Source organism: Plecotus auritus, assembly GCF_963455305.1.
Source record: "Plecotus auritus genome assembly, chromosome: 5".
Lineage (NCBI taxonomy): Eukaryota > Metazoa > Chordata > Mammalia > Chiroptera > Vespertilionidae > Plecotus > Plecotus auritus.
The window spans coordinates 53,505,784-53,532,225 of NC_137776.1; the positions used below are offsets into that span (position 1 = coordinate 53,505,784).

General features: G+C 39.9%; 1 protein-coding gene across 3 annotated transcripts in view; it reads left to right on the top strand.

The window, feature by feature from the left end:
* TTC21B (tetratricopeptide repeat domain 21B) overlaps positions 1-26,150 on the top strand; it is a 75,647-nt gene extending 49,497 nt beyond the window's left edge. For all 3 annotated transcript variants that reach the window (XM_080667292.1, XM_080667293.1, XM_080667294.1), the window contains 8 exons: positions 434-515; positions 4,693-4,843; positions 5,039-5,200; positions 9,640-9,835; positions 15,021-15,245; positions 17,114-17,234; positions 23,229-23,296; positions 24,697-26,150. In XM_080667292.1, coding sequence (XP_080523418.1) covers positions 434-515; positions 4,693-4,843; positions 5,039-5,200; positions 9,640-9,835; positions 15,021-15,245; positions 17,114-17,234; positions 23,229-23,296; positions 24,697-24,774 — 1,083 coding nt within the window. In that variant the 3' untranslated portion in view covers positions 24,775-26,150. The remainder of the gene's footprint in view (positions 1-433; positions 516-4,692; positions 4,844-5,038; positions 5,201-9,639; positions 9,836-15,020; positions 15,246-17,113; positions 17,235-23,228; positions 23,297-24,696) is intronic.
* Positions 26,151-26,442: the final 292 nt, after the last annotated feature.

Genomic DNA, 26,442 nt, shown 5'->3' on the forward strand with positions numbered 1-26,442 from the left:
AGAAATGTTAGAACTCTCCCTTTAAAACATATGATAAGAAAATCTCAGTAGGTCTTGCTTATTTGAAATTCCTTTGAAATATTAAGAATTAAGAGTGTTGTTATTTTTTTTAATCTTGTCATTTTAGCAAATCCAATGAGGCATCTTTCTATGATGGCACATAGAGTGTGCAATTTCCTAAAATTTCTGCTTTTAAAATAACCTCTTGAAACATATTTTCTGCTAAAATACAGTTTGGGAACAGAGCATTCTGTTCACGTCCTGATAACCTTCTGTTACACTGATCTCAGGGCTGATATGTGTAAGGGGCTCCTTTTTGTAAAACTTCCCTCCTGTTATTCAAATGTGTCTTCCTAGTGCTAAATCTTGATAGGAGGAATATGCTTTGTAAAATATATGGCAATATTTTTAGAACCAACTTTTAATTTTATAGATGATGGCAGATCTCATGTTCAGGAAGCAGGACTATGAACAAGCAGTGTTTCATTTACAACAGCTTTTAGAGCGCAAGCCAGGTAAATATTCATTGATTGTATTGGCTAATGCACTCAACTCCTTTTCTCCTCTTGGCTGTTATGCCATTTCCGCCTTGGGTTCTAGATTCTGTTTTGACCCTTTCTCATTTTCTGAATGACTGTTTAAGGTAGTGTACATAATATTTTCATTCTGTCTATCTTAAGCTGTTCCCATATTGCAATATTTCCCTTTGAGCTAATAATCCAACTGATGTCTTTAAAAAACAGACCTGTCCCCTTGTGAGTACATGTGTGTGTAAAAAGCAGACCTCTCCCCTCATGTGTGTATGTGTGTGATATCTTTTTGTTGATTTTAAAGAGAGAGAAACATTAATGTGAAAAACGTCGATCGGTTGCCTCCTGTACACGCTCACTAGGGATTGAACCCACAACATTTTCAGTGTATGGGATGACGTTCCAACCAACTGATCCACCTGGCTTGGGCCCCTTGCTAATATTTTTCAGCCATCAATGACAATATTGCCCCCACATGAAAGATTTAAGAAGTGCTCATCTAGAAGATGAATTTTGTCTCACCCAGCATCTCTCTAAAATGGCAATAACATAATTGGCTTAGTAGACTGGTTACTTTGGACTGTTCATAAGCACATATGAAATGAATTATTTATAAATTCAGTATAACAATACTGCAGAAGTACCAAGTGACACACACCTCCAAGCCTATACATGGTTTTTCCTTTTGTCCATAATGAATTTTGCCTTCCTCATTCTTCCGCTATGTCTTTCCCTACACATAATCCAAAATATTCACCGTTTGCCAAATAAAAATCCCAAACCACTGCCACCACCTACATTATAAAATATCTCATGTGATGCTGAGTAGGGTGACCACCTACCTTGATTTGCCTAAGACTGAAGGGTCTCCGGGAAGACAGGGCTTTCAATGCTAAAATTAAAAAAGTCTCAGCAAATCGGGATGAGTTGGTCACACTAATAATGAATCACTTCACTCAGGCCTCTTTATCACATAATTCTATTATTTTGCTAAAAGTATTTATGCATATATTTGTCATCTCCATTAAACTGCAAACTCCAAGTTTGCAGGGATCATCTCACATCCATCTGATATTCCCACCATCAAACACGTTGTGGTATAAAGCACACAGATGGTACAAAGTAAATGTTTATTGGTTGAATGGATTGGTGAATGGCTGTGCAGTACTAAGTCATTTAAAAAATGCAAAATAAGCCCTAACCGGTTTGGCTCAGTGGATAGAGCATCGGCCTGCGGACTGAAAGGTCCCAGGTTCGATTCCGGTCAAGGGCATGTACCTTGGTTGCAGGCACATCCCCAGTGGGAGGTGTGCGGGAGGCAGCTGATCGATGTTTCTCTCCCATCGATGTTTCTCACTCTCTATCCCTCTCCCTTCCTCTCTGTAAAAAAATCAATGAAATATATTTTTTAAAAAAAATGCAAAATAAGTAAGTTTTTACTGCCTGTGTGATATTTTATGTTTTGAATCTTGTGTCCTATTTGATTTCTAATAGGACTTTACAAACTCATCCACTGATCTGCTTTGTAAGAATTATTCTAAAACCTATGATCTACTTATTTTATGTGTCCATTATTGCTCACCCTCAGTAGCACATTTAATACTTTAAAGTAAGGCTGTATTTTAGCTTACTTGAGAAATGTACTGTCCTATTTGACTTAACCTAGCTCAGTGGTCAGCAAACCGGGGCTCGCGAGCCGCATGCGGCTCTTTGGCCCCTTGAGTGTGGCTCTTCCACAAAATACCACGTGCAGGCGCCCAAGTACAGTGCAATTGAAACTTCATGGCCCATGCGCAGAAGTCGGTTTTTGGCTCTCAAAAGAAATTTCAATTCTTGTACTGTTGATATTTGGCTCTGTTGACTAATGAGTTTGCTGACCACTGCCCTAGCTGGTTAAAAATTCTCCTTATAGATCTAATTACTGCTCTCTTGACAGATTACACCTTTTCACTCATAAAATCTCCGAATCTTCCCGAGTTCTCCCCTGTCCTCACAGCAATTGATTAAAAAGTCCCATCAGTTCTGTCTGTTTAATAGCTAAGTGTCACATCCAGTCTATCTTCTCCTAGCCCACGGCTTTAAGTAAGGCCTGTGTTACTTCTCACCCACATTAGTGCAATTTCCCTACTGATCTTCCAGCCTCTAGGTTCTTGCAGCTCTGTGTCATGATAGGACTGCTATATTAATTCCAAAAATCAAAAACCATCCCTCTGCTTAAAATTAAGGATGGCTGTCTAGGGTAAAGTCTAATATAGCATTATTTTGATAATGTGGCCCAGATGATCCTTCCATTCATATTTCTTATCCTTCCTCCAGTGTATGGCTAGTAACATCAAACTCAGCAGCACTCATGTTCTCTGCTCTGTTTTTGCACATGCTGTCTACCTCTCGGAATGCCTTTGTCTAGCAAGATCCTCCTTTCCTTCAGGTTGCTCAAAGGTCCAGTCCTAGATGAAATGTCTCCAGCTTCCCCAAAGCAAAGTTAGAGGAATTCTGTACATTGTAATTCCATAACACTTCATTCATGCCTTGTCACATCGCAGATATCGCCTCACTATCCATCAATGAATATGGACTATGTTTTTTCAGAGTGGGACACATTTCAGTTTTCAGTAGATTCCTTAAAGTGCAGAAATTTGCCTTCTGTCAAATTTCATGTTTAACCAAAAAAAAACAAGTTAATGCAATTTAATCTATCACTAGTAATTATAACTTGAACTAATAATGAATACCTTTCAGTAGTATTGTCTGCAGGCTGACTCTCTATCCACTGAGCCAGACCAGCCAGTGCAAGGAATTTTTACAAATCCCCTAATATGAGTCCTGTGCTAACTGAAACTTGAGAGTCCAAACACCTAAGAATACAACTACAGAGAAATAAAATGTGAGCCATCAATAATTATGCATTCATATTAAGATTATGTTTTGGAAGACCATTTAATGACAATTGAGAAATGTTCACTGTATAATGTTGAATCAAAACCCCAAGTGTGGCCCAGTGGTTGAGTGTTGACATATAAACCAGAAGATCATGGTTCAATTCCTGGTCAGGGCATATGCTCGGTTGCAGGTTTGATCCATAGTAGGCGGTGTGCAGGAGACAGCCAATCAATGATTCTCTCCTTATTGATGTTTCTATCTCCCCCTCTTCCTTCCTCTCTGAAATCAATAAAAATACATATATTTTTTTAAAACCCAAGTGTGACTTCAATTTTGTATATATGTAAGCAAAGAAACATATTCATTTGCTTACGTTTAAGTATTTGCTTATGTTTAAGATTGTTTTTCACTCATAAATATATAAAAGGAAACCAAAATGTGGTCACCTCTAGCTTGTGGGAATATGAATGTGTTTTTTTCTTCTTTATATTTTTTTGTATTTTTCCAAATTTTCTAAAGTTTCCATACATTATTTTTAAGATCTTTTAAAACATTTATTTAAATATTCCTTATTTTTAAGATCTTATAAAACATTTATTAAATTAGCCTCAAAACTAGATAGAATTGAGAGAAGAAGGCTTTCTAGGAGTGTGCCAGAAAATTATACCTGAGACCAAATAACTAAATTAATTATTTTTCCTTAGAAGAAGGTAAAATAGGATTAAAACACTGGGACTGATATCTTAAAATTATAGTATGGTGAGCTAGTGTCTAATATGCGTGGACATACACATATGAAGGAAAGGCTGGAGTAAATTTCTAATTGCCCACCCCAGACATTGTCATCAGAATGTACTGTTCTTACTCCCTTGCGTGCTGCAGTAAGCGGAAAAGGTTGCCTCATAGGCAGACTTGCCCTGCGCAATGACATCACTCCTCCTAAATTTTACAGTGGGAGTTTAGGTTATCTGCACAGAGACTGTTTCTAGAATATTTTGGTCCTAGGAATGTCTGAAAAGTAAGTTGCAACAAATGTGCATTTTTGTCTATTTGCCTATGTATTTAGAACCTCTCTCACTGTGATCAGACCAACCCACCCTTTATCATTTGATTGATCATCAAGTTATCCACACAGTCTCTTTAGGGATTATAACCCCAAAGGTATTCCTTTGTTTAAATTGTATTTCATTTAAAGTAAACTATACTTTAATAAAGTAGGATTCTAACCATTAAAACAAAAGATATAAAATGTGTCTTTATCTGAAATATTCTTTGTTTGTAGATAATTATATGACATTATCTCGTTTAATTGATTTCCTAAGAAGATGTGGAAAACTTGAGGATGTTCCAAGATTTTTCTTAATGGCTGAGAAACGTAACTCCAGAGCAAAATTGGAGCCAGGATATCAGTACTGTAAAGGACTGTACCTTTGGTAAATCTATTGGCAAATAAATCCTACATAACAATTTTTTTCCTCATTTTGAATAAAGTAGAATATGCATTTCTTTGTTTTGAAAAATATCTACATTTTAGAATATGTTTATTTACCAAACAAACTATAAACGACTTAAAGTTTGTAGTCAGTGATTGAAATAAGTTTTGTGTTTTTTTTTTAACATTTAACCAGGTATACTGGAGAACCAAACGATGCCCTTCGACATTTTAATAAAGCTCGGAAAGATAGTGAATGGGGCCAAAATGCCCTTTATAATATGATAGAAATCTGTTTGAATCCAGATAATGAAACTGTTGGAGGTGAAGTGTTTGAAAATCTAGACAGAGACCTGGGGTGAGTAGTGTTTGACAAATTACTCTTTTTTAAGAAACACATTGAGGATAATAAGCAAGGATACCTTACAAAAGAGAACTAAATTCTAGGATAGCACTAATGAAGGGTTAGATTAAAAAATCATAGCTAAAATAACTGTTCTCTGTAGCAAGCATGTATTACTTTTTGTAGATTTCCTAAATCAGAAGAAACTTACAAAGACACTCCCCTACTCTGTAAAAAACAGGTACATTATAGAATTTGATTACTTTCACAAAATTGTTCACCCAATAGTAACTCTTTAAGAGATGGTGGTTACAGAAACCAAGATGGCGGCATAGGTAAACACCTAAACTGCTGCCTCGCACAACAATTTCAAAACTACAACTAAAAGACAAAACGGACACCATCCAGAACCACAGGAAAGCTGCCTGAGTGGAAATTCTACAACTAGAAGGAAAGAGAAAAGCTCACAGAATTGGAGGTACGGCAAAGGGTCTTTGTGCGCGCAGAGAGGAAGGGCGGCTGAGAGCCTGGCGGACTTTCTCTGGCGGAAGGGGGAAGGAAGCCCCCGACCGCACTGAACCCCAGTTCTGACTGCACTTAACCCCAGTTCCGGGCGAGCCCCTGGGGACCCACGCTCTTACGGGGGGGAGTCTGGACTCTCAGGCAGAGACTCGGGAGCTGGGGAAGGCGGAGGACTGAAAGGCTGCGCGCGCGCCAGTGCGCACAAAGGCTGCGGAGGTTGCCACAGGCTTTCCCTAGTGGAAGGGAGTCAGAGGCTCCTGAATGCACTGAGCCCCAGTTCTGACTGCAGTGAACCCCAATTCCAGGCGAGCCCCTGGGGACCCACGCTCTTGTGGGGGGAGTCTGGACTCTTGGGCGGAGATTCGGGAGCCGGGGAAGGCAGAGGACTGAAAGCGCGCGCGCGCCAGTGCGCACAAAGGCTACGGAGGTTGCCACAGGCTTTCCCTAGTGGAAGGGAGTCAGAGGCTCCTGAATGCACTAAGCCCCAGTTCTGACTGCACTGAACCCCAGTTCCAGGCGAGCCCCTGGGGACCCACGCTCTTGTGGGGGGAGTCTGGACTCTCGGGTGGAGACTCGGGAGCCGGGAAGGCAGAGGTCTGAAGGCACGCACGTGCGCGCAAGGGCAAGGCTGACGGGAAGCCAAGACTGAGACTCCACCCCATCTAAGCTGAGCACAGAGGCTATTGCAATTAGGCAAGTCTAATCCTATAAGGCTGTCTCCAGCACCGAACTTCTCCCAGCATAGACACAGCTGATCCCTACAGCCAACTGGCCTGGAGATCAATTCTTCCCAGTGATACCAACAACAATAAAGACTTAATTACAACAAGGCTGTACACACAGTCCACAAAGGGGTGCACCAAGAGTGTCCACCTCAGGTTAAGTGGGGAGGCAGACCCACTGGGCCATATTGGAAACCTAGCACACAAATCTACCTTACCAACTCAGGGAAGCAGTGAAAATGCGGCGTCAAAGATTCAGATCACAAATGAAAGAAATGGAGGAAAACAAACGACTGGATATAGAATTCAAAACCACGGTTATAAGGCTTTTTAAGAATATCCTAGAAAAGGCCGATAAATATAACGAGACCCTCAAAGATATGAAAAAGGACCAACTAGAAATTAAACATACACTGACTGAAATAAAAAATATTATACAGAGACCCAAAAACAGACAAGAGGAACACAAAAATCAAGTCAAAGAATTGAAATACAAAGAAGCAAAAAACACTCAACCGAAAAAGCAAAAAAGCAAAAAAAAAAATCCAAAAAGTTGAAGATAATGTAAGAAGACTCTGGGACAACTTCAAGCGTACCAACATCAGAATTATGGAGGTGCCAGAAGAAGAGAGAGAGCAAGATACTGAAAACCTATTTGAAGAAATAATGACCAAAAACTTCCCCCACCTGGTGAAAGAAATAGACTTACAAGTCCAGGAAGCGCACAGAACCCCAAACAAAAGGAATCCAAAGAGGACCACACCAAGACACATCATAATGAAAATGCCAAGAGCAAAAGACAAAGAGAGAATATTAAAAGCAGCAAGAGAAAAACAGTTAGTTACCTACAAGGGAGCACCCATACGACTGTCAGCTGACTTCTCAACAGAAACTATGCAGGCCAGACGGGAGTGGCAAGAAATTTTCAATGTGATGAATAGCAAGAACCTACAACCAAGATTACTCTACCCAGCAAAGCTATCATTCAGAATTGAAGGGCAGATAAAGAGTTTCACAGACAAGAAAAAGCTAAAGGAGTCCATCACCACCAAACCAGTATTATATGAAATGCTGAAAGGTATTCTTAAAGAAGAGGAAGAAGAAAAAAGTAAAGAGAAAAATTATGAACAACAAATACATATCTATCAACAAGTGAACCTAAAAATCAAGTGAATTAAAAACCTGAGGAACAGAATAATCTGGTGAATATAGTAGAATCAGGGGCATAGAAAGGGAGTGGACTGATAATTCTCAGGGGGAAAGGGGTATGGGGGGTTCATGAAGAGACTTGACAAAAATCATACACCTATGGATGAGGACAGTGGGGGGGAGGTAAGGGCAGAAGGTGGGGTGGGAAATGGGTGGAGGGGAGCTATGGGGGGAAAAAGGAGAAACAATTGTAATAATCTGAATAAAGATTTATTCAAAAAAAAAAAGAGATGGTGGTTATATTCCATACCCTTGTTGCTGTATACTCTATATGCATTGTCTTATTTATTCTCTACAGCAGTATTGTGAAATTAGCTCAGAGTTAACTTGTCTAATGTGATAGATTAGTAAGTGGTGGGGGCAAGATTTGGGCTGAGTTCTACCTGACTTCAAAGCCACTGTGTGCACTGCTGTTAAGTTGTTATATTTCTATGAACCTGTATTTATTGCTTGTCCTCTCCTCAAATTGAGCAAGGTATGGTGGGGATGCATAAGTATGTAAATATATACTAAGGTATAGGGGTAGTTTCTGCCTTCAGAAACATGTAATTTACCTAGGAGATAGGACAGTATCTGAAAGCATTCAATCTCCAACGAAACAGATCTGAAGTGTTGCAAGAATTCATAGAACTCATAGCAGTGCAAAGCAATCAAGGGGAGATGCATAAGGGAACGGGAGTAAATTAGAACCAGACTGCTGAGACATTTCAATGACAGATTTGAAGGCTTGGATTCTAGAGACCATGGCAAGTTTTAGAGTAGGGAGAGACATGTTTGTCTTATGTTTGTTTTGAAAAGGCTAAGGTAAACTACTGTTAGGTGTCTATAGGCTATTCTTCAGCAAGTAGTTGAAAATATAAAACTAGAACTCAGAAAGGAGGCCATAGCTAGAGATACAGATTTGGAGGACATGTGTACAGAGTGGATGGTTGGAACCCCATGAATGGCCTCTTTGCAAGTAGAATGTAGTAAGAGAAGTCTGAGAACTAAATTTGGGCATGCTAACATTTAAGGGGACTGGATGAGGAAGGGAAGTCAGAAAAGGCCAATCAGTGTGGTGGAAAGAGAACCAAAAAACGTGTCATGTTACAGAGCGAAGGGAGGGGAACTTTGAAGAAGGTAGCCAACAGTGTGACATGTTTTAGAGAAGATAAAACGTAAGCCCTGAGAAAATGACCAATGACTTTATTGAATGGGCTTTGAGAATTTAATTTTCTTTTAATATATATATATATATATATATATATATATATAGAGAGAGAGAGAGAGAGAGAGAGAGAGAGAGCGAGAGAGAGCGAGAGAGAGCTGGGTGTGGATGTGTGTTTAAAAAATAAGAAAAATGCTAGTACATATTTAAACTGTCATTGCACTTACAATTTACAACCTTTTGACAGATATATAGTTTCTGAGCATCTGATAAGCAACTGAGTGAGGAAAGTAAAATAGACTTTTTATATGTCTGACAAACTTAGATTCAAATCCCAGGTTTAACATTTATTAGCTGTGTGACCTTTGACAAATTATTTCACCTGTTTGGGCCTTAGTTTTCTAACATATAAAATGGATTCAACATAAATTGAATGACATAATCCAGTGCTTAGCACATAGTAGGTGCTTCAGTGATTTTAGTTACTTTTTGCTGCCTCTTTACTTTTTCTGAATAGGTATACCATTGATGATAGGATGATTCTACTTATTCTTAATTCTAGTTTTATATTAGCTGAAATGAAAACACCACATGTAGATATTGTCCAAATTTTGTCTTCACATTAGAGTGAATACATGTTTAATGCTATTTTATTGAAGCTATATTAATTTTGTTTAAAAAATACATTATAACTGCGCTTTGTACTAGAAGAGAATGAGTGACATTCTTCAAAAGGATTACTTTTAAATTGGTGACAGAAAAGAAACCATGTGTACCATAGATCTCATTCCATTCTCAATGACTTTGACTTCATGTGTAGCAGATATAAGAGATTTATTTTTCATTGAATACAGTAATTCAACTGAGAAGCAAGAGTCTATGCAATTAGCAGTGAGAACAGCAGAAAAACTCCTTAAAGAACTGAAACCTCAGACTGCTGAGGGTCACGTACAGCTTCGAGTACTGGAGAACTATTGCCTGATGGCTACCAAGCAGAAATCTAATGTTGAGCAAGCATTGAGTACGTTCACCGAAATAGCAACATCTGAGGTTCGTAGATCTTCTTTTTCAACTTCATATGTTATGTTTCTACTAGAGGCCTGGTGCACAAATTCATGCACAGGTGGGGTCTGGCCCGCCCGGAAGGAGGTGGGGGGGGACCGTGGGAGGTCGGCCAGCCCCACCCCCAGTTGGGGTGGGGGGGCAAATAGGGGGCCAGACCGGCCGGGAGGAGGGGCCACGGGAGGTTGGCTGGTCTCTCGGTCGTTCTGGTCATTCTGGTCATTCTAGTCACTTGTCTTTTATATATATAGATGATGGTATAGAAATATGTGTTTTGATTACTTTGTTTTCTGAAAATTGAATTAATTACTTAGTAGTATTAAAAATTAGGCATATAGCCCTGGCTGGTGTATTTTGGTTAATTGAGCATCATCCAGTGCACTGAGGGGTCATGGTTTGATTTCCAGTCAGGTCATATGCTCGAGTTGCATGCTCAATCCCTGGAAAGGGGCATTCAGGGGGACAGCTGATCAATGTTCCGCTCACATCAATATTTCTCTCCCTCTCCCTTCCTTTCTCTTTATAAAATTCAATAAAAATATATTTTTTTAAATTAGGTATATAGTTTGGCATAATTTTACACAGTGTACCTTTGTCTCCAGGAGACACTGTTACTGTTTTTATGTGTGGTTGATGTATTTATCACAGTTAGGATGGTGAATTCTGGAGAAAGGAAATTCTTCAAAAGGGCATAAATTAATTTTCAAGGGAACAGCTTTATCCCTGGAGAAGTCGTGTGTTGTAGATGTAGCCTAGGTTAACTTACTAAGGGAAAATAAACACCAGGCTACCGGCATTGCTCACCTTTTCACTTACGTGAATTTGAAAATTTTCCAACTCTAAGGCTAAGTGAGATCAATACTGACAACCTATATCATGCAAATAATGACATTGATCTCTAGCAACACTGAAATAATCCTATTATTATTATTATTATTATTATTATTATTATTTTAAAGGCTTCCTCTTTTCACCCGTCAGACCCACCTTCCTTCTCATTCTCTGGTGTTCTTTTTTCCTTTCCTCAAATGGTACTGTATTTCTTTAACTACTTGATATTAAGGAAGGAACTCTAGGCACCCACCCCAATAGCAGTTGGTAATAACTAGTTCTAAGCATACTCATTAGGTTTCATGTTTTTCCACTCAACAATGTTGTAGGCCACTGGAAACTCATGAGTTTGTGTCTGTCATAAGATTTACAGAGTTTTGCTTTGTTTTCTTATGGTTCAGAAGTCACAGTGATAACAATAAACCACCAAGGACTCCTATTGTGACCCTTTCCCCCTGCCTTCCAGACTCTGAAGGGATTTGGGAAAACCCACAGCCCCATTTGCTGTTTGGTTCCAAGTGTCCTAGATGGCACTGTATTACCATCTAAGCCACCCTTGGAACAGACAGCAAGATAGCATCAGCAGCAGCCCCATCCTGGAGCAGAACCTTCTGCTGACATTGAAGTAATGTTCCCTGGGGTTGTGCTCATTGGAATTGGCTGTGAAGCAGCAGGTGATGACAGTGGCTGACTGAACTGAGACCAGAAATAGGACTGTCATGTCAGACCAGGAAAATGTGTAAGAACACGATGAAGCACCATTTCAAGTAAGGTATCACAGCCACCGAATGTGAAGGAGCATCCTAGCATGTAATGCAAGGGTGGGGAACATCTGGCCCGCGGGCCATGTAAGGCCCGCAAAATCATTTGGTCTGGCCCTGCCAAGGCATTAGGGGTGAGTTAATTAAATGTTTGACCAAATATAGTAGGCTAATTTTTAAGTTGATACTTTTGTATGGTCTGTGAATGATGTTATAAATATCCAAATGGTCCTTGGCAAAAAAAAAAAAATGGTTCCCCACCCCTGAATGTAATGAGAGTTTAAACTGTGGGATCTGAGAGAGAACACAAAAGCAGCTAGTGACATCACAGCTATTTCCTAGAAAGATGATCAGTTTTTGTGTTGGTGAGACTACATTATTTTTTTTTTATTCTTACATATGTGATTAGTAATATATTCTCCTCAAATCTGTTTACTGACCGAACTGTCCAAAGACTGGTGTGTGAACTGAAGTTTCATAAGCAACAAATTTTATCTTGCACTTTTTTCTTTTAACTCATAGATTGCGTATCCTATATAATAAAAGGGTAATATGCAAATTGACCAGACAGCGGAATGACCAGTTGCTATGATGCGCACTGACCACCAGGGGGCAGACACTTAACTCAGGAACTGCCCCATGGTGGTCAGTGTGCTTCCACAGGGGGAGCACCACTTAGCCACAAGCCGGGCTGACAGCTTGGGAACGCAGCAGCCTGCCTCCACTGTAGCGCTAAGGATGTCCGACTGCGGCCCAAAGGGAACGGGCCTAAGCCATCAGACATCTCCCAAGGGCTCCTAGACTGCGAGAGGGTGCAGGCCGGGCTGAGGGACCCCCCTCCAACCCAGAGCACACGAATGTTGTGCACTGGGCCTCTAGTATCCTATATAATAAAAGCCTAATATGCTAAGTGTCTGGTCGTCTAGTCGGCCATTCAACCAATCAAAGAGTAATATGTTAATGATATGCTAAGGCCACTCAACCACTCGCTATGACATACACTGACCACCAGGGGGCAGCTCCTGAGTTGAATGTCTGCCTACACTCCGACCAGTAGGTTAGCTTGCTGCTGGGGTCCGGCCAATTGTGACTGAGTGAGACGCGCTGGACATGCCCTGAAGCCCTCCCACAGTCCCTCATTGGCTGGCCAATCTCCGGCATCCCTCTCCAGGCCCGATCGTGCACCCGTGGGGTCCCTTGGCCTGGTCTGCACCCTCTCACAATTGGGACCCCTTGGAGGATGTTGGAGAGCCAGTTTTGGCCCCATCCCACAGGCCAGGCCAAGGGACCCCACTGGTGCACAAATTCGTGCACCGGGCCTCTAGTTAACTATAATGAATATTGATTAAGCAGCCAGTGAGTATAGTACTAAGCACAATGGGAGTCACAAAGTTAAAGTATAGTTCCTTCAAGTTTCTTATAATCTAGGGACCATGAGGTAAGCATACTGACTGTGGTACAACACAAAATTTATGACATTCTATCCTAGAGTTGCAAATAAAAGTGCTGTAGGAAACAATATAAGGAGAGTTGGGAGGCCCTTTTGTGGAGAAGGTATGTTTTAAGAAGAACCAGCATAACTTGCATTTTCACAGACACAGATGGAGAAAGTGCATTGCAGGGTAAGGGGAAATAGGAACAAAGACGGGGGCAGGGAAATGGCATGTTCACAGCACTATGCGGCATTCAGATTGATTGAAAAAGAGGTATGCGACAGGAATCGTGGGAGGAAATGGTGGAAAGTACATTAAGCACAGCAGTGCTTCCACTAGCTTTCATTCCATCACCTTGAACCATAAAAGCATGTTGTTTATAACATAGCTGTATTGTCCTTTGTGGTCCAAAGTGTTGCAGCTGAGCATGGACTGAGCATGAGAGAGGGAAGCTGGCCGAATGCCTTAGGATGTCTGCACCAGAGAGACATCTTGGGTCTGAGGCCGGGTTGAGAATTCAGATTTGCAGTTTTATTTTTGTTAATCTTCACCTGAAGATATTTTTTCCATTGCTTTTCAGAGAGAGTGGGAGGGAGGGAGAGAGAATAAGAGGGAGACAGAGAAACAACAGTGTGAGAGAGACACATTGCCTGGTCGCCCCAACCGTGGGTGGGAAGTGAACCCGCAACCCAGGAACATGCCCTTGACTGGGAATCAAACCTGGGACCCTTTGGTGCAAGGGCCGATGCTCTAACCATTAGCAACACTGGCCAGGGCAGATTTGCAGTTTTAGAAACTATTCTTGGGTTCACTCAGCCATGATCAAGCTGTGGGGAATTGATTCATTCTCATCAAACTTGAGGTGTGTGATTTTAAAATCAGAGGGTTTATTTTTAAATGTGTAGTGTGGGATATTTTTAGTATGTGAAAAGATCTGGACATTATTACAGGGTCCTTCTCTTTGTGGGCTGTCCTGGGATCTGACTGACAAATTCATAGCCGGCCTCCATTTTCTTTTCCCTCTAGCCCACATAGGTTGAGGGTGAGGATGAGGCTCAGTAACTGATAACATCCACACACAGCTTCAGAATTTACTGCCAGTGGGTGGATTTGACACTCAAATAAAACCTTTTTGCCACTCTTTAATGAGAACAAATTACATATTGGAAGTTTATTGAAAGATATAAAATTAGAGCCAGGGATATTTTATGTTCTTAAAAAGCTGTGTTCATCAAGCTCTGATGAATAACCTTCTCTAATCCAGGTTATTTCCGACTTCCAACCAGGGTCGTGTTGGGCGTTGAACGTTTTACTATTCTGCTACCCTGTTTCTTATGGCTTACCTAAACCTGATGTCTTTCAGTGCATCTGTATTTTATCATCTACTATCCTAGTACACTAACACCTCACTATAATAGCAATCACGTAGAATTTTACCACACAAAAGAGAAGAAATTTCTAAATTCTGCAAATTCTATTACAAGGAATGGGAGGCCAGATTAACTACATTGTTTTTCCTTTTGAACCCATGCAAAATATCAAAACTCTATAAAAGCATGTTTTAAAACGAGTTTATTTTCTATAATTTCCACATGACTAACTAATTGCATGCTTATTTATAACATTTCATTGATCTTTATTGGGAGAAGAGGCTGTTGAATAAAGTGAAAATGAGAAGGGGAAGAAAAGGAGTAATAGGGTAAGTCAATATAGATAAGGACTATCATTGTGGGTAAATCATTGTTATTCCTTTTTACAGATGAAAGAATGAAGGAGTCAAAATGCAAATGTTCAGTCAGGATTCCACTGAAATAGAATTTTGTTTATTTTTTTGTATCTGTGCAAAACCAAAACAGCCAGTCAATTCCATTAAAGATTGACTCACCCGAATTGTCTGGGATTGTGTGGTTGTGGCATCTGCAAATTTATTGAATTATCTTAACCACGCGGCACCTCACCCAACTTCTACATGGTAGGGTGAGCTTACTTGATGTGTTAATTAATGACCCTATCACAGTTAGCTGTACGGAGCATGAAATAGAATCCATATTATGTGGCACTTGCTACTTTCCATGTGTTTTCCTTTTAAACATAGGACACTTACTTATGTTTGTGTATCTGAGGGTCTAAAGTTTGGTTTTCTTACAGAAGGATCATATTCCAGCACTTTTGGGAATGGCAACAGCTTATATGATCCTGAAACAGACTCCACGAGCCAGAAACCAGCTGAAGCGGATTGCGAAAATGAACTGGAATCCTGTTGATGCTGAGGACTTTGAGAGGAGCTGGCTGCTACTTGCTGATATTTATATTCAGTCAGCCAAATACGACATGGCAGAAGAACTGTTAAAGCGATGCCTGCATCATAATAAGGTAGTCGATTGAGGGGTAAAACAATCATTGTTAACCTTTATTGTATAAGCCTTCTATAATAGGCTATTACAGAGTGTTGGTCTATTTCTAAGGATTCCTGTGTGTGTGTTTTGAAAATTCAATGTTTATTCTTACCATAATCAGGAAACCAACATCTATAATAATAAAAACATAATATGCTAATTAGACCAGATGTCCTTCCAGATGAAGCCGTGGCTGCGAGGGAAGCCCGGGTTCTGGGTACCAGAGGGAAGCTGGTGCCGGCAGCTGGGGGGAAAGAAGGCCTACTCTTGTATGAATTTTGTGCATCGGGCCTCTAGTTAATAATAAGAAAGAATCCATTTGCCCTTGAAAATAAATATAAAAAACACAGATTTATACAGTTTTAACTTTCAGCTGTGGTATGCCCTACTTATAGAAAGTGTTTTGGAATGTCAAGTATTTGCCTGTGATTACCCATGCCATCTCAGAACTAATGAAAATTGCAGAAGAGCATTAATTGCGGGCATCCATCCTTCCTGTTAAGAAATACTCCATGACTTTGCTACAGCTGCATGACTTTCCACAGTATCATAATCCACTGTGTATAACATACTTTGTGTGAAAAGTCTTTTCAGCATTTAATATGATTTGTTTAATAAGTTCTTATCTTTAGGTATGAAATTGAAAATCTTAAAATCCTTAGAATTTAAGGCTCTTTACTTAACAGTGCATTTTGGTGTTTAATCACACATACACAAAAAGAATGTCTTATTCAATAAAACATTTTTTAACTATTTGTTGAGACATACTTGTATTCATTTTAGAAACTTGAAGATATTTATCTTTACACATTCATATCAGTTATTTCAAATCTTTAATCACATAAAATCAATGTTTTATTCTCTTCAAGCAAATTAGATTACAAAATGGATCATTTATTTTTTAAAGAGATCATCTGATACTATTCAGTTATTTTCTTAGGAACTTTCAAAACCTAAAATGTAAGCCATTTATCAACTTATAGTTTATACATCTAATTTAAGTTATATTGCCTTGAAAAACAAGAGAGTGCTCATTAAGAGGCTTTGAAAAAGTAAAACTCTTAAATGGCTGATTTCATGCCAAGAGTTTCAGTTTGCCAGAAACTGACAGCAATACATTGCATGTTTGTACATGATGGCTGCTGTAGAGGCTCAGCCCTGCTGGTTAAGCTTGTCAGTATTGGAAACATAAGATTCAGGAGATAGAGCTTAGAAATATTGAATTATGTAATTTAAAGATGAAGATCATCCAAATCTAAGACAGGAAATGTACAAAATGACATTAGGCCATCCTGTCATGTCAGATGGCAATGAGTAAACCTTATTTTGATTCTCATCCTAACAAACAAAAATAAAATTATATTGAGGCCATTGATATTTCAATAGTGACTGGATACTTGGTGATGTCAAGTTGTTACATTTAGGTGTGACAAGTTGTGGTTCGTGGTTTTGTTTAAAGAAAGTTCTTATTTTTAAAGAAGCATAATAAAATATTTATAGATGAAATGACAATATCTGAGTTTTTATCTGATAATACAGAAGGACAACTGTGGGGGATAATATTTGTGTGTTGAAATTATTCACAATAAATGTATTCATGTATATGAATAAAATACAAATTCCCTTCTCACCCAAAAATTCTGATTCCAGGTTTGAGGTGGGGGCTTGGCCTCAGAATCCTTTATTAAATCCTTTAGATCATTTGATTGTGTAGCTGAGGCTGAAAACCATTGTTTTATGTGCCATATAAATTAGTTAATATGGGTGACCTCTATGGTCATAAGCACCTCAAAATCTTAGTGGTATGGAGCTTAGTTTATTGATACAACTTCCATTTTTCTTTAGTCTTGCTGCAAAGCTTATGAATATATGGGCTACATTATGGAAAAAGAGCAAACGTATACAGATGCTGCCTTAAACTACGAGATGGCATGGAAACACGGGAATCAGACAAACCCAGCAATAGGTGAGTTTAACGAATTAGGCACTAGGTTTTTACAGGAAACCTGGGTTTTATTTGTAAACTAGTGGCCCGGTGCATGAAATTCATGCACGGGGGGTGTCCCTCAGCCCGGCCTGCACCCTCTCCAATCTGGGACCCCTCAGGGGATAACCGGCAGTCGGACATCCCTCTCACAATCCAGAACTGCTGGCTCCTAACCGCTCGCCTGCCTGCCTGATTGCCCCTAACTACTTCTGCCTGCCAACCTGATTGTCCCTAACTGCTCTCCTGCTGGCTTGATTGCCCCTAACCACCTCTGCCTCAGCCCCGCATCCGGGACCCAGGATTCCCTCCTCCAGCCGATCACAGGCACCCAGGATCCGGGCTTCCCTCCCTCTGATCAGCCATAGGCACCCAGGCCAGCTGCAGCCACAGGGGATGGTGGGCAGGTGGCTTTGCCTGGGCTGCAGCTACAAGTGCTGGCGCCCAGGACCGCAGGGTGGGCAGCTTCTCCGTCTCCTGGGCCACAGCCAGCCGCAGGTACTGGTGTCCCGGACTGCGGGGTGGGCGGCTTCTCTGTCTTCCCTGGGATGCAGTGTGGGCGACTTCTCCAGCTGGCTGCGGCCTGGGATCATGGGGCAAGTGGCTTCTTCATCTCCTGGGCCTCACCTAGCCTCAGGTGCTGGGGCCCGGTTTCTCCATCTCCCCCAGGACATGGGGCAGGTGGACATGAGGCTTCTGCTGCTGGCTGCGGCCTGGGATCAGGGGGCAGGCAACTTCTTCGTCTCCCGGGCTGCAGCCAGCCTCAGGTGCTGGGGCCCGGTTTCTCTGTCTCCCCCAGGACGTGGGGCAGGTGGACATGAGGCTTCTGCTGTCTGCAGCCTGGGATCACGGGGCAGGCGGCTTCTTTGTCTCCCGGGCTGCAGCCAGCCTCAAGCACTGGTGCCCGACTTCTCCGACCCCCACGGGCCCGGAGCGGCGGGGGGTGGGGTTGCCATGGGTTCGGGTTAATTTGCATATTCACTCTGATTGGCTGGTAGGGTAGTGGTGTGATGATAATTTGCATGTTTCTCTTTTATTAGTATAGATTAGAGGCCCGGTGCATAAATTAGTGCATGGGGGGGGGGGGTCCCTCGGCCTGGCCAGTGATCAGGGCCGATCAGAGCTGGCCGGCTGGGGGAAGGGACCATGGGAGGTTGGCCAGCCACAGGAGGTTGGCTGTGGGAGCACACTGACCACCGGGGGCAGCTCCTGCATTGAGCATCTGCCCCTTGGTGGTCAGTGCATGTCATAGCGACTGGTCGACCAGTCATTCAGTCATGTGGTCGCTTAGGCTTTTATATATACATAGATATTCATTTAAATGCATTAGACTTTTTTTTTAAGAACAAAATGCACATTAAGAGCTCACTTCTTTTGCCAGTCCTTCTGAAGAATAAATTTTATATTCACAATAAATTATTAGCTACTAATAGTTATTAGGTATCATTTCCTGATATTCAAACTTGTCGTTAGTCACCTTAAGGACATCTAATGTAATTCTGCCCTTTCTCTCCCTTCATCCTCTGTTATTTCCAAAATGGAAATCCTGTGGGCAGAAGTGTTCCATTGTCAAGAACATTAGAAAAACATTGCATTAAATCACATTCTGCAGATATCTTGACTGTAGAACTTCTCAAAGCCTTTCAACCCTACTGTGTATTGTGACAGCTATCACAGAAGGGACATGTTTCCTGCAATAATTTGACCATGAAACATATTTTTTCTCCCTGAGCATCTAGAAACATCATCTTATTCCAATCGTAGGCTATTAGTTTGAGGACTGCCAGTCTCCAGCCACCCTGACAGATGAGTAGTATCTGAAGTACACTAGTGGCTCTGTCTCCCCACAATGTGGGGTAGCTCTTCCCCAGGATCTGCTCCGTATTTACACAGAGCTGACACGTGCCTCATTGAAACTGCGCATCCTGTGTTCTGGAGTAAGCAGAGCCCTTTTCTTCTACACACAATGGCCTTCTGGTAATGCCGGACGTTGGGCGTCATTTAATGCCGGTGGTCTTGATCCGGCATCTAGAAAGGTTCTGGAATCTGGAGAAAGAGCTGTGCATAGATTAAATAAGAGTCCAGAGACGTAACATAATTTTGAAAAGCATATGGGGGAGGCAAAGGAGCCTGGCTGAAGAAACCAAGTTCTCCTAGTTTCAGGACCCCTTATTTTTTATTAACACAATTTGTCCTAAGGCAAGGTGGAGATATACACTTCAAAGGGTAGGGTTTTGTACAGAAGCATTGTCAGATTGGGGAATAGCCTACGGCTGTTCAGGTGTTTGGCCAGTAGGAGGCAATAACATGTAGATTAAGATGTCCTGAGCTTTCTGGCAGTAAACCATCAATTTAATGCATCCTTTTCAGGTTTGGGGAAATGCCTTCAGCCATTCCCAACAGGTGATAACATATGTGACTCAGCCCTTGTTGAGTCCCCAAGTTCCATCAACCTTTCGATGAAACTCTTGAAATTATGACATGCTGGAACTGGCTTCCAGCACTCTGGTTCCAGATTTCTGCCACGTCTCCCCTAAGGGTTCTCTTCAAGCCATCCTCACCTATTGGTCCATTCCTTCTGAAACTTGCGTCCAAGTCTTCCACCCTTCTTGTTGCTGAACCCTGGAAACGCTACATTAGTGTTTTCCCAGCTGTGCTTTGGAATACTTGGTGAGATAATTATTAAAAGAAAGAGAGCCCAGCCAGTGTGGCTTAGTAGTTGAGCATTAACCTATGAATCAGGTCAAGATTCGATTCCCATTCAGGGCATATGCCCCAGTGTGGGGTGTGCAGGAGGCAACCTATCAGTGATTCTCTCATTGATGTTTCTCTCTCTCTCTCTCCTTTCCTTAAGGAAATCATTAAAAATATATTTAAAAAATTTTTTTTAAATAAGAGAGATGAGTATGAAGAGATTAGATTCCATGGCCAATTAAGTTTGGGAAAGGGTGTTTTATTTGCTATGTCCCTCCTGACCTGTTGTACCAGAAATGAACCAGTTCTTAAGTATGATTTAAGATCAAATTGTATTTATAATGAAGCTGTTTTATAAATTAGGCAGTTAGTAGTTGTTAATTCAGCCTTAGATGACATCTGTCTTTTTAGCAGCCATATCACAGTATGGATTCTTTTCATTTGCAGTCAGGTCATCTTCACACTAAGACTATCCGTTCAGGACTCCCACCTGATATCTTTCTGGGGTCTGTTATCTTACTAGACTCATATAGAGCACAGGAACTAACATTTGCCAATGGTATTTTTCCTTTTTAGGTATTCTACATCTTACAGAATAAAATCACCTTGCAAAATGAAAATTCCATAACATCCTTAAAATATATGAAATTTTGATACTTTATTCCACAAAAGGAGTGCATTTAGAAGCTAAATTATTTAAATACACTCTTCCTTGGAAGACTTCAGCAACTATAGATATTTCAACTCCCTAGTTCTTTCATTGTGCCATCTTTGTATTTTTTAGACTTCTTGAGTAAACATTCCTCAGAGGCTCTCAATTAATTCTTCAGTTTCTTCCTTAGCATTGTCACTGCATCCAACTCCCCCAACCTGCCGGCCATCTTAATAATGCATGCCACATTTCCATTTGTCAGGCTATCCTTAATGTGGTCATATTCTTTCCATGGGATTCACCCTTCAGTGTTGTCACAAGGAAGGGCACCCGGAAGAGAGATCCTACGAGAGAAGAACACGTTCATGTTTTTCCTTCAGACCCATTCTCAGGTTATCTGACAGTCACTAGGCTGTTCATGTCATTCCTGTTACCCTCCCTCCCTCCCTTCTTTTCTCCCCCTTTCTGTCCCTCCCTCTCTCTCCCATTTTCCCCCTAATTACAGAAGGTTGAATTCTTATAAGCTTAGCACATATAATGCAGCTTCCATTTTTGGTGTGTGTACCATTTTTAGTCCTTTGTTGTTGTTTTCCTAAAAATGTTTAACAAGGTAACCTATCAAGTTTCTTTCAACATTAAAACTTTGTACTTCTAATTTAGTGTTTTCACAGAAAAAATGATTTTTGCAAGTATTTCTGTGGTGCTTTAAAATTTTTTAAAGCTTTTCACAAGTATATTGTCTTTAAAATTATCCTAAGAGCGAAAAAATTATTATCCTATTTTTTAGATGAGGAAGCTTGAAATCGACAGCTCAGGTGACTTGGCTAAGGTCTCAAACCTAGTCAGGAAGTCAAAAGTTAAATCTAGGTGTTTTTGGCTCTCGTTTCCATGTAAAGTGTGTTTGGCATGGCACCTTAAATTGTTTTTCATTTCAAATGTCACAAACTCTCTTTATTAGTCCATTTTAGAATTTCTTTATAAGGATACCAAGTTTACCTCTCTGAGGCTTACTGTTTGCATCTAGGACAGTTATGTGTGTGCCTGCATGTGTGCGTGTGCGCACTTTTATATGACTACATTAGCCAGTTATTTTTTTCAAACATGTTTTGAAATTCTAAAAATGTGTTTTGGTACTAGAGCCCAAGAGCAGACTGATAAATCTCAGAGGAAAGGCGTGGGTGGGTGCGGAGAGATTAACCAAAGAACTTATATGCATAAGGCTTGGACACAGAGAGTAGTGTAGTATAGTTTAGGCCTGGGGGTGGGGCGGGTGCAGGGTGGAGGGGGTCCATAGGGAAAAGGCGGGGGGTAAACATGTAATACTTTCAGCAGTAAAAATAAATTTAAAAAATAATGTTTTTTTTAAAAATAACCCTTTTTTTCTAAATTGTCGCCATTTGAAACATGACATTTCGGTATCAGTAATTGTGATAATTGTTACTCATCAATAATGTGGAATATCTGCTGAATAATCTCTGTTCTGGGCCACTCTCCCACCTGCTCTGCCCTCTTACCATGTCCTCTAGGTCCCTTTGGTTCCTGTGTGTTCCTTATATGCACAGTTCCCTCGGCCTGAAAGTGGTCTCGCTTCATGCCCTCTTGGCTCAGTTTATGCCTCCTTCAGATTTCAAAAGTTGCCTGACACCACCCTCTCCCCTACCAGGTTTCTCATTATAGCTCATTTAGCCTGTACCTTTATTTCATGGCATTTATCTCAGTTTTGAAATTATTTATTCACTTACATAATTATTTTAATAATGTGCTTTCTTTCCACATAGGATGTAAACTTCATGACTGTAGGAACCAGTCTGCCTGGTATTTTAGTGCTGAGTAAATCTATATTGTATAACTGAATAGCTGTTACCATTTACTGCCCTAGGATGAGTTTTTATTGTAGTCTGTAAGTTACAGAATCACACTGGTGGGATGGCAGTCTGCTGACCCAAAAGGGTATTCACTGTGGTCCTTTTTCCAACTTCATTTTCTTTCCTACCTGTTCTCCTTTCATGTCACTCCACCTTCTGTTATCTCATCATGTCTGTCATAGTGCAGTCACCAGCCTCTAGGTTCTCTAGTAAGTAAGCACATGAAGGAAGAGGCAAAAAAAGGGTAATACTAGTCCTAACCGGTTTGGCTTAGTGGATAGACTCTGCAGTGGTTCTCAACCTTCCTAATGCCACGACCCTTTAATACAGTTCCTCATGTTGTGGTGACCCCCAACCATAAAATTATTTTCATTGCTACTTTATAACTGTAATTTTGCTACTGTTATGAATCGTAATGTAAATATCTGATATGCAGGATGTCTTAGGCGACCCCTGTGAAAGGGTCGTTCGACCCCCAAAGGGGTGGCGACCCACAGGTTGAGAACTGCTGGGATAGAGCGTTGGCCTGCAGACTGAAAGGTCCCAGGTTCGATTCCAGTCAAGGGCATATACCTTGGTTGTGGGCACATCCCCAGTAGGAGGTGTGCAGGAGGCAGCTGATCGATGTTTCTAACTCTATCCCTCTCCCTTCCTCTCTGTAAAAAATCAATAAAATATATATACTTTTAAAAAGAGCGGTAATACTAGCAGTGTGCTCTATAAATAGTACTGTATCATTATGGGTTGTTGTTTTTGTCTTAACAGGGTACAAACTGGCATTTAATTACTTAAAAGCAAAAAGATATGTGGATGCAATTGACGTATGTCACCAGGTAACACTTAAATTTAGATTTCTTAAAATTTTTCAGATGCACAATTTCCTACTTTTAATTAATTTCAAGCTATATATATAGTGTAGTATTTTAGTTAAGTGACTTATCAAATACATTCTGGACAGTTATCAGTTTTCAAAGTTTAGAAAAATTGTACAATGTTTATTTCCATTTTAAAGACAGAGGCCAGACAAGAAGCAAGTGAAATAAAACATAGTCTTTAAGTTAGAAGATATTTGAGCATTGTTATAGATTCTCCAGGTCATTTCATTGTTCTGAATAGAAGTTCTGTGACTGTGTCTACATCTGGTTAATAGAGAATTCAGACTTTTAAGTTAGACAAAAGAGATATTTCTGTGATGTAGAAGTCATTTGATTACTTTTCTGTGATTGATCCCCTATTAAGTGACCCTTACTGAAATGACAAATAAGTTGCAGTATTAGAATTTGCAGTTTCTTTATATAAACATTGTCCTGTTGATATTCCATATAAAACATTACATGAAGCATTGTTAGAAGTTCCCAGGAAAGCTCCTTAGAAAAGAGCTGTGTTAATGTGCCTTATCCCAGGTGCTATGTCAGCATCCTTAGAGTCAATACTGGTCTCAGCGATTGCAATTGATTATTGACTCTCTCTGTAAACCAGTATTTCACATTAAGGTTAAGGTTGTACATTAATATAAGGTTATACATTAGAATCATTTGTGGAGTTTGGTCTTTTTTTAATGAGTATCTCCCCACTTCTAGACTCAGTAGTTCTGGAATTTTGTATGTTTCAAAATCACTCGAGGTAAATCTGATGTGTACTCCTGGTTAAAGATAATTCTCTAGCTGTTTTGGCTCAGTGGATAAAGTGTTGGCCTGCGTACTGAAGGGTCCCGGGTTCAATTCCGGTCAAGGGCACATGCCCGGTTTTCAGGCTTAGTTCCTGGTAGGGGTTGAGTGCAGGAGGCAGCCAATCAATGATACTCTCTCATCATTGATGTTTCTATCTCTCTCTCCCTCTCCCTTCCTCTCTGAAATCAATAAAAAAATATTTTTAAAAATAATTCTCTAAAGATTAATTAAATATTATGTATAATAGTTAAATTTTTAAAATATCTTAATTTATTGATATGTAGTTGTTTTCTGCAACTGGCCTATTAAGGAAGTAATTGTATTTGTTATTTTTCCACATGTAGTTCATATACTACTGTTTTCATCTATTTACTAGTAATATGAATGAATCTTCATGTCACATCTCATCACATCATTTTTTAAATTGCAATTATATTTTCTGTATTAATATAATGAAATCTCAACTGTAATGTTCATTACATGTAAGTTTTGTAGTTCTCCAGTTCTGGATAATTACAAGTTCTTGTGCTTTTTGTCTTGTTTTTTGCTCACTGTTTTTACAGGTTCTTGAAGCACATCCAACTTATCCAAAAATCAGGAAGGATATACTTGATAAGGCTCGCACATCTTTAAGACCTTGAAAATTATTTTAATTTAGATTGGTGGTTCAGTGGGAAACAGATCTGAGGTTCTTCCAGTTCAAAATAGGTTTGAGCTAATTTTTTGTAATACAAGCATTCTTTTCTTTCTCCAGCAGAGGCTGCTATTGCATACAGAGAAATGCTATAGCAAATGGGTGTTTTCTGAGGGAGAAGGTGAATGAGTAGATGCAGATTTGGTGTCTTTGTGGCAAAGATTATAACCTATTTATATAAAGAATATTTTATTAACAGGTAGATAATTAAATATCCTATGTCTTTTCTAAGGAATATGAGTTCTTTATTCTAGGAAATATATTTAAAATGCAACTATTCTCCATTAAAATTTTTTGTAACATTGTTTGTTTCAAAGATCTGAACAAATTTTCTTGTAAATAACTTATGAAAAATATATATATATTTTAATAAATATTTTAGGAATGTATGGTTTGTATTCCTCTTGGCACTCAAAAGACACAGTGAGTTTTGCTACATTAGAGTGAGCTTCCCCTGCAGTCTGGAATGTTATGAGTACTGTTGCAGAAAATGTGGCTTTCCTAGCAAAAAATCATTTTGGAAAAATATAAAGAGTGTTAGTTCCCTTTCCCTTTATTAAGCTCATTCTTTCTGCTCTCACTGCCAGTGTGATCTTAAGAACTAATCAGTACCTGAAATCAGTTTAAGTGGTAAACCTTTATAGCAGTATTTAACCTTTGTCCAAAGACTAGGCCTCCTAGTGTTATTTCAGCCACTATCCCAACACCACTCAGGCAGGGCAGTTCTCACCCTTGATGATAAACTTAACCTGATCTTAGTAAATGCAATTCTTAGCATTTAAAAAAAGAAATTGTTATCTACATCTTTTCCAGTTGTATAAAAATATAATAAGCAGTCTTCAATTTCATTTGCATTTTTAGTAAACATATTATTTTTCAGTCACTTGCTGCTCTTTTATAAATGTCCTATGTTTATTTCTTTTGAGTTAAATTCTCTTGTGTCTGAGCTATTCTCCAATTTTCCAAAGTCCTTTTAATTCCAGTTATATCTTATAAAGTTCTAATCATTCTATTTCACCTACATTTCGTTTATGCCATTTCATGAAAATGACCTATATAATAAAAGCCTAATATGCAAATCAACCGAACAGCAGAACGACCGGTTGCTATGACATGCACTGACCACCAGGGGGCAGATGCTCAATGCAGGAGCTGCCCACAGGCCCCAGGCCAGCCAAGGCGGGTGCCAGCGCCGCCGCCGCCGCCCCCCCCATCACCCCGCTGGTTGCCCCACAGATTGGCACTGATCGCCAGCCAGGCCTACGGACCCTATCTGAAGAGGAGACTTGACTTGGGGTGGTAAACACACAATACAATATATAGATGATGTCTTATAGATTTGTATACCTAAAAACTATATAATTTTATTAACCAACGTCAACCCAATAAATTCAATTTTTTAAAATTTATGAAGCATTTTGTATCTGTTAAAACACTTTCGAAAAAAAAAATAAAAAAAAAAATAAAAAAAATAAAAAAAACACTTTCACATGTCTTATTACATTTGATCCTCACAGCCCTTTAATACAGGTATTATCATTCCTGTTTGCAGTTCTAGAATTGAGGCAGATTATCTTTCTCTGTAATTCAGGGGAAAATTATCTTTCTGTCTGAA